Source organism: Stenella coeruleoalba (genome assembly GCF_951394435.1).
Source record: "Stenella coeruleoalba genome assembly, contig: scaffold_550, whole genome shotgun sequence".
NCBI classification, from domain to species: Eukaryota; Metazoa; Chordata; class Mammalia; order Artiodactyla; family Delphinidae; genus Stenella; species Stenella coeruleoalba.
Window position 1 is genome coordinate 1 of NW_027645955.1, and position 13921 is coordinate 13921.

At 44.9% G+C, this 13921-nt stretch overlaps 1 protein-coding gene across 1 annotated transcript; it reads right to left on the reverse strand.

Moving 5' to 3' along the window:
- Positions 1 to 10198: 10198 nt before the first annotated feature.
- On the reverse strand, positions 10199 to 11429 carry LOC307181244 (protein-L-isoaspartate O-methyltransferase domain-containing protein 2-like). The gene has a single exon (XM_079946614.1). The coding sequence runs from the start codon at positions 11072 to 11074 to the stop codon at positions 10313 to 10315; it is 762 nt and encodes a 253-aa protein (XP_079802740.1). The 5' UTR covers positions 11075 to 11429; the 3' UTR covers positions 10199 to 10312.
- Between the last annotated feature and the right edge of the window lie 2492 nt (positions 11430 to 13921).

Consider the following 13921-nt stretch of genomic DNA (forward strand, 5'->3'; position numbering starts at 1 on the left):
TTTGTTTTTTAGATGTTTCAGGAAACACCATACACTTCTCCTGAGTGTCTGTTGGTAATTTACATCCCGCCCATCAGCATAACAAGACTCCCAGTTCTCCATGGCCTGTCCTGCCTTTCTGGATTTTACACTTTTTTCAGATGGCCCTTTTGACCGGGGGGAAGTGAGACTTCATTGTAGTGCAGATTTCCTTTGCAAGCTTGCTTGGTTGGCCAAAAAGGGCGTATGCGTTTTTTCCTGAATATATTCAGGAAAAAACGCATACGCCCTTTTTGGCCAAGTGCATCATTGTGGACGTTCTGCCTCTTTTCCTATGCTTTCAATGCAATTCCAGTCTACCTCCTGAAATCGGTTTCCTGCAATTCTGCCCCGCTTTCAAGTCCTCTTGGCAGCCTTACTTCAGTATATTTTTGGACGATAGCTGTCATTTATAACTCTGCAGGTTTGTGAATTACAGTGCCCCTGAGCTCCTTTCTTCAACTCGCTTTCTTGTGACCTGGCCGCAACACCGCAGGATGTCTTCAGGCCCTAATCTGGTTCTGGCACGGCACGCTGAGCCTTTGGTTAATTCCTCTTCCTGGTGGGAAATGAGAGTTAAATTTGCCCATCCAGACACCTCCAGTTAGTCTCTCATTGGTTCTCGCTATTCCTGTTCATCTTCCACAGAAACTGCAAACTGGGCCAAACAGGAGGTTAAAGGGACTGACTCTCCAAGTGGGGAGAGTGTTAGTAAAGCGTCTGGAATGTTGCACCCGAGTACCAGGGTACGAAAACTGAGACATATTTGAACACGTCTCCCGATCACATGGTTGATCATACTCTAGGTTCCACATGCATGTTTTAGCTGAAGGAAGAATACCTTAAACCTGGGTAGTTGAAACCCGTGGAATGGGTACCATGCAATATGACTTCAAAGGGTCTTCATTTGCTCACGAACCTCTCCAATCCTATCACTGCTGCATTGATGCCCCTGTACACATGCTTGATTCTCTTTCGGAGACATAGCAATCCATAGGTTTTAAGATACTTACTAGTCAGGTACATTCTTAGGCGTTTAATATGGGGTGTTGAGTCCATTTCGTTGAGCAAGGAGTAGCTCTTGTCTATTCCATATTTGGCTTAAGGAACTTTATCTGTGCTCATTTCAATCTCTGGTTTTATGCAGCACCCCAACTCACCTTTCCCCTTAAGCAAGCATAAGTTGGTTTTCTAAATTTGAGACCCTGTTCTGTTCTGTAATTCAGTTCCTGTGTAGCCAAGTTTCCATTCCGTGTATTCCTGATATCTTATGATGTTTCTTTTTCTGTGTGACTTATTTCAGTTAGAATCATCATACCTGAATCCACTCATTGTGCTGCTAAGGGCCTGATGACACAGATTTCATTGCTGAGTGATATTGCTTTGTAAGTAAATACCACAACTTCTTTACCCATTTTTCACTTTCTGCGATGTTGAACTTGTACTGTAAACGAGGTTCTTGTAAACAGAGCCGTTCCAAACTTTGGGGTGGCTGTGTCTTTTTGATTTTAATTTCCCTAAGCTATAGGACCATAAGTGGAAGTGCCCTAGGTTCTGTTGCTTTGTTCTTTAGATGTTTCAGGAAACACCATACACTTCTCCCGAGTGGTTGTTGGCAATTTACATCCCGCCCATCAGCATAACAAGGCTCCCAGTTCTCCATGGCCTGTCCTGCCTTTCTGGATTTTACACTTTTTTCAGATGGCCCTTTTGACCGGGGGGAAGTGAGACTTCATTGTAGTGCAGATTTCCTTTGCAAGCTTGCTTGGTTGGCCAAAAAGGGCGTATGCATTTTTTCCTGAATATATTCAGGAAAAAACGCATACGCCCTTTTTGGCCAAGTGCATCATTGTGGACGTTCTGCCTCTTTTCCTATGCTTTCAATGCAATTCCAGTCTACCTCCTGCAATCGGTTTCCTGCAATTCTGCCCCGCTTTCAAGTCCTCTTGGCAGCCTTACTTCAGTCTATTTTTGGACGATAGCTGTCATTTATAACTCTGCAGGTTTGTGAATTACAGTGCCCCTGAGCTCCTTTCTTCAACTCGCTTTCTTGTGACCTGGCCGCAACACCGCAGGATGGCTTCAGGCCCTAATCTGCTTTCGGTACGGCACGCTGAGCGTTTGGTTATTTCCTCTTCCTGGTGGGAAATGAGAGTTAAATTTGCCCATCCAGACACCTCCAGCTAGTCTCTCATTGGTTCTCGCTATTCCTGTTCATCTTCCACAGAAATTGCAAACTGGGCCAAACAGGAGGTTAAAGGGACTGACTCTCCAAGTGGGGAGAGTGTTAGTAAAGCGTCTGGAATGTTGCACCCGCGTACCAGGGTACGAAAACTGAGACATATTTGATCACGTCTCCCGATCACATGGTTGATCATACTGTAGGTTCCACATGCATGATTTAGCTGAAGGAAGAATACCTTAAACCTGGGTAGTTGAAACCCGTGGAATGGGTACCATGCAATATGACTTCAAAGGGTCTTCATTTGCTCAAGAACCTCTCCAATCCTATCACTGCTGCGTTTATGTCCCTGTACACATGCTTGATTCTCTTTCGGAGACATAGCAATCCATAGGTTTTAAGATACTTACTAGTCAGGTACATTCTTAGGCGTTTAATATGCGGTGTTGAGTCCATTTCGTTGAGCAAGGAGTAGCTCTTGTCTATTCCATATTTGGCTTAAGGAACTTTATCTGTGCTCATTTCAATCTCTGGTTTTATGCAGCACCCCAACTCACCTTTCCCTTTAAGCAAGCATAAGTTGGTTTTCTAAATTTGAGACCCTGTTCTCTTCTGTAATTCAGTTCCTGTGTAGCCAAGTTTACATTCCGTGTATTCCTGATATCTTATGATGTTTCTTTTTCTGTGTGACTTATTTCAGTTAGAATCATCATACCTGAATCCACTCATTGTGCTGCTAAGGGCCTGATGACATAGATTTCATTGCTGAGTGATATTGCTTTGTAAGTAAATACCACAACTTCTTTATCCATTTTTCACTTTCTGCGATGTTGAACTTGTACTGTAAACGAGGTTCTTGTAAACAGAGGCGTCCCAAACTTTGGGGTGGCTGTGTCTTGTTGATTTTAATTTCCCTAAGCTATAGGACCATAAGTGGCAGTGCCCTAGGCTCTGTTGCTTTGCTTTTTAGATGTTTCAGGAAACACCATACACTTCTCCTGAGTGTCTGTTGGTAATTTACATCCCGCCCATCAGCATAACAAGGCTCCCAGTTCTCCATGGCCTGTCCTGCCTTTCTGGATTTTACACTTTTTTCAGATGGCCCTTTTGACCGGGGGGAAGTGAGACTTCATTGTAGTGCAGATTTCCTTTGCAAGCTTGCTTGGTTGGCCAAAAAGTGCGTATGCGTTTTTTCCTGAATATATTCAGGAAAAAACGCATACGCCCTTTTTGGCCAAGTGCATCATTGTGGACGTTCTGCCTCTTTTCCTATGCTTTCAATGCAATTCCAGTCTACCTCCTGAAATCGGTTTCCTGCAATTCTGCCCCGCTTTCAAGTCCTCTTGGCAGCCTTACTTCAGTCTATTTTTGGACGATAGCTGTCATTTATAACTCTGCAGGTTTGTGAATTACAGTGCCCCTGAGCTCCTTTCTTCAACTCGCTTTCTTGTGACCTGGCCGCAACACCGCAGCATGGCTTCAGGCCCTAATCTGGTTCTGGCACGGCACGCTGAGCCTTTGGTTATTTCCTCTTCCTGGTGGGAAATGAGAGTTAAATTTGCCCGTCCAGACACCTCCAGCTAGCCTCTCATTGGTTCTCGCTATTCCTGTTCATCTTCCGCAGAAATTGCAAACTGTGCCAAACAGGAGGTTAAAGGCGCTGACTCTCCAAGTGGGGAGAGTGTTAGTAAAGCGTCTGGAATGTTGCACCCGAGTACCAGGGGAGGAAAACTGAGACATATTTGAACACGTCTCCCAATCACATGGTTTATCATACTCTGGGTTCCACATGCATGTTTTAGCTGAAGGAAGAATACCTTAAACCTGGGTAGTTGAGACCCGTGTAATGGGTACCATGCAATATGACTTCAAAGGGTCTTCATTTGCTCACCGAACCTCTCCAATCCTATTACTGCTGCGTTTATGCCCCTGTACACACGCTTGATTCTCTTTCGGAGACATAGCAATCCATAGGTTTTAAGATACTTACTAGTCAGGTACATTCTTAGGCGTTTAATATGCGGTGTTGAGTCCATTTCGTTGAGCAAGGAGTAGCTCTTGTCTATTCCATATTTGGCTTAAGGAACTTTATCTGTGCTCATTTCAATCTCTGGTTTTATGTAGCACCCCAACTCACCTTTCCCCTTAAGCAAGCATAAGTTTGTTTTCTAAATTTGAGACCCTGTTCTCTTCTGTAATTCAGTTCCTGTGTAGCCAAGTTTACATTCCTTGTATTACTGATATCTTATGATGTTTCTTTTTCTGTGTGACTTATTTCAGTTAGAATCATCGTACCTGAATCCACTCATTATGCTGCTACGGGCCTGATGACATAGATTTCATTGCTGAGTGATACTGCATTGTACGTAAGTACCACAAGTTCTTTATCCATTTTTCACTTTCTGTGATATTGAACTTGTACGGTAAACGAGGTTCTTGTAAACAGAGGCGTTCCAAACTTTGGGATGGCTGTGTCTTTTTGATTTTAATTTCCCTAAGCTATAGGACCATAAGTGGAAGTGCCCTAGGCTCTGTTGCTTTGTTTTTTAGATGTTTCAGGAAACACCATACACTTCTCCCAAGTGTCTGTTGGCAATTTACATCCCGCCCATCAGCATAACAAGGCTCCCAGTTCTCCATGGCCTGTCCTGCCTTTCTGGATTTTACACTTTTTTCAGATGGCCCTTTTGACCGGGGGGAAGTGAGACTTCATTGTAGTGCAGATTTCCTTTGCAAGCTTGCTTGGTTGGCCAAAAAGGGCGTATGCGTTTTTTCCTGAATATATTCAGGAAAAAACGCATACGCCCTTTTTGGCCAAGTGCATCATTGTGGACGTTCTGCCTCTTTTCCTATGCTTGAAATGCAATTCCAGTCTACCTCCTGAAATCGGTTTCCTGCAATTCTGCCCCGCTTTCAAGTCCTCTTGGCAGCCTTACTTCAGTCTATTTTTGGACGATAGCTGTCATTTATAACTCTGCAGGTTTGTGAATTACAGTGCCCCTGAGCTCCTTTCCTCAACTCGCTTTCTTGTGACCTGGCCGCAACACCGCAGGATGTCTTCAGGCCCTAATCTGGTTCCGGCACAGCACGCTGAGCCTTTGGTTAATTCCTCTTCCTGGTGGGAAATGAGAGTGAAATTTGCCCATCCAGACACCTCCACCTAGTCTCTCATTGGTTCTCGCTATTCCTGTTCATCTTCCACAGAAATTGCAAACTGGGCCAAACAGGAGGTTAAAGGGACTGACTCTCCAAGTGGGGAGAGTGTTAGTAAAGCGTCTGGAATGTTGCACCCGAGTACCAGCGTACGAAAACTGAGACATATTTGAACACGTCTCCCGATCACATGGTTGATCATACTCTAGGTTCCACATGCATGTTTTAGCTGAAGGAAGAATACCTTAAACCTGGGTAGTTGAAACCCGTGGAATGGGTACCATGCAATATGACTTCAAAGGGTCTTCATTTGCTCACCGAACCTCTCCAATCCTATCACTGCTGCGTTTATGCCCCTGTACACATGCTTGATTCTCTTTCGGAGACATAGCAATCCATAGGTTTTAAGATACTTACTAGTCAGGAAGATTCTTAGGCGTTTAATATGGGGTGTTGAGTCCATTTCGTTGAGCAAGGAGTAGCTCTTGTCTATTCCATATTTGGCTTAAGGAACTTTATCTGTGCTCATTTCAATCTCTGGTTTTATGCAGCACCCCAACTCACCTTTCCCCTTAAGCAAGCATAAGTTGGTTTTCTAAATTTGAGACCCTGTTCTGTTCTGTAATTCAGTTCCTGTGTAGCCAAGTTTACATTCCGTGTATTACTGATATCTTATGATGTTTCTTTTTCTGTGTGACTTATTTCAGTTAGAATCATCATACCTGAATCCACTCATTGTGCTGCTAAGGGCCTGATGACACAGATTTCACTGCTGAGTGATATTGCTTTGTAAGTAAATACCACAACTTCTTTATCCATTTTTCACTTTCTGCGATGTTGAACTTGTACTGTAAACGAGGTTCTTGTAAACAGAGCCGTTCCAAACTTTGGGGTGGCTGTGTCTTTTTGATTTTAATTTCCCTAAGCTATAGGACCATAAGTGGAAGTGCCCTAGGTTCTGTTGCTTTGTTTTTTAGATGTTTCAGGAAACACCATACACTTCTCCCGAGTGTCTGTTGGCAATTTACATTCCGCCCATCAGCATAACAAGGCTCCCAGTTCTCCATGGCCTGTCCTGCCTTTCTGGATTTTACACTTTTTTCAGATGGCCCTTTTGACCGGGGGGAAGTGAGACTTCATTGTAGTGCAGATTTCCTTTGCAAGCTTGCTTGGTTGGCCAAAAACGGCGTATGCGTTTTTTCCTGAATATATTCAGGAAAAAACGCATACGCCCTTTTTGGCCAAGTGCATCATTGTGGACGTTCTGCCTCTTTTCCTATGCTTTCAATGCAATTCCAGTCTACCTCCTGAAATCGGTTTCCTGCAATTCTGCCCCGCTTTCAAGTCCTCTTGGCAGCCTTACTTCAGTCTATTTTTGGACGATAGCTGTCATTTATAACTCTGCAGGTTTGTGAATTACAGTGCCCCTGAGCTCCTTTCTTCAACTCGCTTTCTTGTGAGCTGGCCGAAACACCGCATGATGGCTTCAGGCCCTAATCTGGTTCCGGCACGGCACGCTGAGCCTTTGGTTAATTCCTCTTCCTGGTGGGAAATGAGAGTTAAATTTGCCCGTCCAGACACCTCCAGCTAGTCTCTCATTGGTTCTCGCTATTCCTGTTCATCTTCCGCAGAAATTGCAAACTGGGCCAAACAGGAGGTTAAAGGGACTGACTCTCCAAGTCGGGAGAGTGTTAGTAAAGCGTCTGGAATGTTGCACCCGAGTACCAGGGTACGAAAACTGAGACATATTTGAACACGTCTCCCGATCACATGGTTGATCATACTCTAGGTTCCACATGCATGTTTTAGCTGAAGGAAGAATACCTTAAACCTGGGTAGTTGAAACCCGTGGAATGGGTACCATGCAATATGACTTCAAAGGGTCTTCATTTGCTCACCGAACATCTCCAATCCTATCACTGCTGCGTTTATGCCCCTGTACACATGCTTGATTCTCTTTCGGAGACATAGCAATCCATAGGTTTTAAGATACTTACTAGTCAGGTACATTCTTAGGCGTTTAATATGCGGTGTTGAGTCCATTTCGTTGAGCAAGGAGTAGCTCTTGTCTATTCCATATTTGGCTTAAGGAACTTTATCTGTGCTCATTTCAATCTGGTTTTATGCAGCACCCCAACTCACCTTTCCCCTTAAGCAAGCATAAGTTGGTTTTCTAAATTTGAGACCCTGTTCTGTTCTGTAATTCAGTTCCTGTGTAGCCAAGTTTACATTCCGTGTATTACTGATATCTTTTTTTTTTTTTGCCGTAACTACCTTTATTGGTATCGCTTGTGTATCAGTTCATCAAAACCTTTGTTTCATATTTCTCGCCTTAATCCCCTGAAAGTTCCAGATGGGCAAAAATACTTTTAAATACGCAGCTGGCTTCTGTCTTATGTGCTTAATATTATACATTTGTTGCTTGTTTTGCACATGTCTATGGCTGCACTACTTGCAAGACGAAAGTCACATATAAAAATACAGACTAATCGAAACACAAAAGTCAGCCATTGTCTAGAATGTGGTTTACAATACAGAGCTTGCAGACAACACAGACTATATATATAAGTCATCTGTCTGAAAACAGAAAGTAGTGTCTCAGACTGACTCCGGAGAAAGGTGCTGACACACAGGGAAACTCACTGATGATTCTCCTTTATGTTTATTAGATAGATCAATACCAAATTATTTCACATATATTATATTCAATATCTATATATATATATCTTGTAACCAAATTCTGGTTTAAAAGTCACAAACCAACATGTAAATACAAAATGTTAGGAAAGGTTTAACATACATAGGGGAAAACATGTCTTATGCCTCGCAAAGACTTTCTACAATCTAGCATAAAGGCAAATGTGGTTGAAAAAAAAGGAAATCCATATACAATTACAGAAAAACATTTAGTCAAGCCACCTAATATAAAATATTTCAGATATCATGTCCAAAAACGTCCACGTGTTGCAGAGGTCTCTACAAATCAATTAGAATGACGTCAACAAGATCTGCAAACCGAAGTCTTAGCAAGTAAACGTGACTCATGCTTTTCTCTCTGAGACAATGAGGCTTGACGTTCAGTTAAAGGCAGGTAAACACGACTATGAAGAAACCCTTCTTTACAACAGCTTAACGGTACCCATTTAGGGCAATATACCCGCTTTCCCAGCTATGTGTGCACGCAGTGTTCTGTGATAAAATGACTCAGTTACTTTAAAAAAGCATAAATGGCAAAACAAAATAACCAGAACTCCACGAAGCTGGTAAAACCACAAAGACACTGAAATCCAGCAACTCCTGAGAGGCTGAGAGATCAAATGAATCATAAAATCTGGATGACTCTGATTTGGGGTTTAACTTTGGTTAAAACTGAAAAGTCTGAAAAGAACCAATGTTTTGGAAGAAGCAGTGTCACTTGTAAACATCCTGCCACCTAACTAAAAGGACGGCCTCTTCTTCTAGACCCACGACTTAATAAGACAGGAAGCTCTCAACACACAGCGCTGGAGAAGATGGATTCCACAAGTCAAACTTGAGTGAAACTGTTCTAATGCAATGTACCAAACACGCGTTTGTTCTTAGGAAAAATTACAAAACTAACAAATATTTTTCTCCAGAATTATAAAAGATAAAATCTATGAATCAGTACTGTTATGTGATTACAGAACAATAGCCAACTGAAAAAAAAAACAAAACACCAACCCACAGGCCGTCTACACCGTCCCCAATCCATTTCCTGCAGCCAGTACTTCCCACCTGCTCTGAGGACTGAGCCTTAGACACCGTTGACTGTATTTAAAGTTGAGTCAACAGTACTCTCTGTCTCTGGGGCAAAAGTAATGCAGCTCATTACTTACACACAACACTTGTTTCATTCTTCAGGACTTTCTTTGACGGGATTACTCAATGTTGGTTACTTTAAAGGTAACAAAAGGTGTCAGAAAAAAATGCCTTGGAATTCTTTTGCAATTCCACAAAGACACCTGGCAATCTGATACGTTCATTCCTCTCCCCATCACAATTTTTGTTTTTTAAAATTACAATTGACAACTCACGTAAGATGTAATTAATTTACTTAAAATAAGAGAGGGCTTTTCAATCAAGTATCCACGTTCCAAATAACTAAAACATTTAGTTAAATCTTTTAAATTAATCTTTTAATAAATCTTTAATTACTCGGTGCCAGTAATTAAGAGGTTGATTCCGTAAAATTCAAACTTGCACATAGGCGTGTCCCACTCAGAAAAGATTTCATACACTTAGCAACTTGTGCTTTTTGTCTCACCTTTTATAAGAAACACAGATTAATTTCAACTTCAGTTTTCCTTTCTGATGCAGACACGTGTACCTTGTGTAAGAAACGGTCTCCAGGCCACCTCCACGTGTAGACCTCAGCATTTCCTGAGAGTGTGAAGTCAACCCCTCCTCCAGGAGACTCTCGCCCTTTTGAGACATTCCGCCTTGCACCTTATGTTTGTCAGACTATGTTTACAGAAATCAGATGACTGGATGAAAACTCTACAGGACAGTCAAGGACAGACGAGAAGACGAGATGCAGAGCGGGAGCCCCTTCCTCCTCCAGTGCACCTGCTGCGGGCAGCCCTCCAGGAAGGCTTGGCCTCCTCCCCTGGACCACAGACTTACTTTTCTCTGTAATAAAGCAGGTAGTACTTCAGGGGATCTGGCAGAGGGAGGCTCAGGACCTTCTCACGCAGGAAGTTCACCGGGGGCTCGGGCTTGGTGTCCGGCGGGGTTGTCACCTCTTCTTCTTGCCACTCGTCTTCCAGGTCTCCGCAGCTGGTGTCATCAGAGGGGTTGGAGAGCCGACTGGCAAACACCTCTTTGTCCAAAAAGACAATCGTTTCCATTCGGCGGCGGCGAACTCTCCTCCATTTAAACCTGGGAGTGTTCTTCAGTCCGTTCCCGTTTTTGTTCACAGCTTCCTGGTGGATGACCTTCTTAATGGTGCCCCGGATGGCAATGCGCGCCAGGTCCTGGAGGCTGCGAACCGCCAGGGGTGTGGACAAGTCGTGATTCTCCTGACTCCGACTGGCAGGGCTGGACGAGTGGAGCAAAAGACACAGCCAGAATCTTTTTGGTTTCCCAGGCGGAAGGACCCGTCCGAGTTATCTTAGTCAACTTCTCTTCCAGCGGCATGACCAGGACGCCCCCAACTTTGAGGAGGCTCTTCATGTACCCCTCGTGCTGCTTCTGCACGCCTGCCCCGCAGTACACCCGGTCATACTGAGAGCAGCCTGGAGAGATCTCCAGGCAATTGCTGGTGACGAAGGAGGGCTCGCAGAAGTCAAACTTGTCGAAGCTGTCACTCGTCCTGATGAAAAAGTCCAGCTTCTGCTTCGCATACTCTGTCACATCTGAATGGAGTTCCACCCCGTGGTTCACACCAAAAGGACCGAGGATGAGCCCCACCATGGAGCTGAGGTAGCCGGTGCCGCTGCCCAGGTTCAGGAAGGAAAGGCCAGGCTGCAGGTCCAGGGCCTCCATCACCTCCGAATAGATGCACGGAGCAGAGAGGTGGATGTTCCCGTGCTTCCACGCCAGGTCCTTGTACGCGTTCTCCTTAAACTCCTCGAGGTAATAGTCGGCACGGTCAACAGCTCGGAAGGCCTGCTCCACCAGCTCGGAGCGGATGTACTGCGCCGCCTTCAGATGGTCTATCAGCTCGTCGTTGTCTTCACCAGCACTCACCGCGCCTCCCATCTTCGGGACCGCGCTTACAGAAAGCTGCCGCTGGAGAGACCTCGGGAACCCCCGGAACGCTGGAGGGCGGACCCCCGGGGAGGGGGGAGGGGCGACGGGAGACGCCTGGGACACGGAGGGGTGTTTATGCTTGGGGGTGGGGAACGAGAGGACAGCGGAAGAGGACAGGAAGACGGGGAGAGGAGAATGCGGCCCTGGGGGAGGGTCCGGGAGCCCGGGACCACGGGAAGGGGAGGGGTGGAGAGGAGGGAGAGAGGGGGAGGGGGCCGAGGGGCCGCACCGCCCCCATACCCCGCTGCAGGCCGGGCCGAGGGCGGCGGCGGCGGCGGCGGCGGCTCAGTACCTCCTGGCTCGGCGGTCCTGCGGAATCGGCCGCTGGGCCGCACCTGCAGCTCTTCCGGCGCCCCTCGCCAGTCCGCCTCCCACTACGCAGCCCCGACCTCCGCCCTACTGATATCTTATGATGTTTCTTTTTCTGTGTGACTTATTTCAGTTAGAATCATCATACCTGAATCCACTCATTGTGCTGCTAAGGGCCTGATGACACAGATTTCATTGCTGAGTGATATTGCTTTGTAAGTAAATACCACAACTTTTTTATCCATTTTTCACTTTCTGCGATGTTGAACTTGTACTGTAAACGAGGTTCTTGTAAACAGAGCCGTTCCAAACTTTGGGGTGGCTGTGTCTTTTTGATTTTAAATTCCCTAAGCTATAGGACCATAAGTGGAAGTGCCCTAGGCTCTGTTGCTTTGTTTTTTAGATGTTTCAGGAAACACCATACACTTCTCCCGAGTGGTTTTTGGCAATTTACATCCCGCCCTTCAGCATAACAAGGCTCCCAGTTCTCAATGGCCTGTCCTGCCTTTCTGGATTTTACACTTTTTTCAGATGGCCCTTTTGACCGGGGGGAAGTGAGACTTCATTGTAGTGCAGATTTCCTTTGCAAGCTTGCTTGGTTGGCCAAAAAGGGCGTATGCGTTTTTTCCTGAATATATTCAGGATAAAACGCATACGCCCTTTTTGGCCAAGTGCATCATTGTGGACGTTCTGCCTCTTTTCCTATGCTTTCAATGCAATTCCAGTCTACCTCCTGAAATCGGTTTCCTGCAATTCTGCCCCGCTTTCAAGTCCTCTTGGCAGCCTTACTTCAGTCTATTTTTGGACGATAGCTGTCATTTATAACTCTGCAGGTTTGTGAATTACAGTGCCCCTGAGCTCCTTTCTTCAACTCGCTTTCTTGTGACCTGGCCTCAACACCGCAGGATGGCTTTAGGCCCTAATCTGGTTCCGGCACGGCACGCTGAGACTTTGGTTAATTCCTCTTCCTGGTTGGAAATGAGAGTTAAATTTGCCCGTCCAGACACCTCCAGCTAGTCTCTCATTAGTTCTCGCTATTCCTGTTCATCTTCCGCAGAAATTGCAAACTGGGCCAAACAGGAGGTTAAAGGGACTGAATCTCCAAGTGGGGAGAGTGTTAGTAAAGCGTCTGGAATGTTGCACCCGAGTACCAGGGGAGGAAAACTGAGACATATTTGAACACGTCTCCCGATCACATGGTTGATCATACTCTAGGTTCCACATGCATGTTTTAGCTGAAGGAAGAATACCTTAAACCTGGGTAGTTGAAACCCGTGGAATGGGTACCATGCAATATGACTTCAAAGGGTCTTCATTTGCTCACCGAACCTCTCCAATCCTATCACTGCTGCGTTTATGCCCCTGTACACATGCTTGATTCTCTTTCGGAGACATAGCAATCCATAGGTTTTAAGATACTTACAAGTCAGTTACATTCTTAGGCGTTTAATATGCGGTGTTGAGTCCATTTCGTTGAGCAAGGAGTAGCTCTTGTCTATTCCATATTTGGCTTAAGGAACTTTATCTGTGCTCATTTCAATCTCTGGTTTTATGCAGCACCCCAACTCACCTTTACCCTTAAGCAAGAATAAGTTGGTTTTCTAAATTTGAGACCCTGTTCTGTTCTGTAATTCAGTTCCTGTGTAGCCAAGTTTACATTCCGTGTATTACTGATATCTTATGATGTTTCTTTTTCTGTGTGACTTATTTCAGTTAGAATCATCATACCTGAATCCACTCATTGTGCTGCTAAGGGCCTGATGACACAGATTTCATTGCTGAGTGATATTGCTTTGTAAGTAAATACCACAACTTCTTTATCCATTTTTCACTTTCTGCGATGTTGAACTTGTACTGTAAACGAGGTTCTTGTAAACAGAGCCGTTCCAAACTTTGGGGTGGCTGTGTCTTTTTGATTTTAATTTCCCTAAGCTATAGGACCATAAGTGGAAGTGCCCTAGGTTCTGTTGCTTTGTTTTTTAGATGTTTCAGGAAACACCATACACTTCTCCCAAGTGGTTGTTGACAATTTACATCCCGCCCATCAGCATAACAAGGCTCCCAGTTCTCCATGGCCTGTCCTGCCTTTCTGGATTTTACACTTTTTACAGATTGCCCTTTTGACCGGGGGGAAGTGAGACTTCATTGTAGTGCAGATTTCCTTTGCAAGCTTGCTTGGTTGGCCAAAAGGGCGTCTGCGTTTTTTCCTGAATATATTCAGAAAAAAACGCATACGCCCTTTTTGGCCAAGTGCATCATTGTGGACGTTCTGCCTCTTTTCCTATGCTTTCAATGCAATTCCAGTCTACCTCCTGAAATCGGTTTCCTGCAATTCTGCCCCGCTTTCAAGTCCTCTTGGCAGCCTTACTTCAGTCTATTTTTGGACGATAGCTGTCATTTATAACTCTGCAGGTTTGTGAATTACAGTGCCCCTGAGCTCCTTTCTTCAACTCGCTTTCTTGTGACCTGGCCGCAACACCGCAGGAT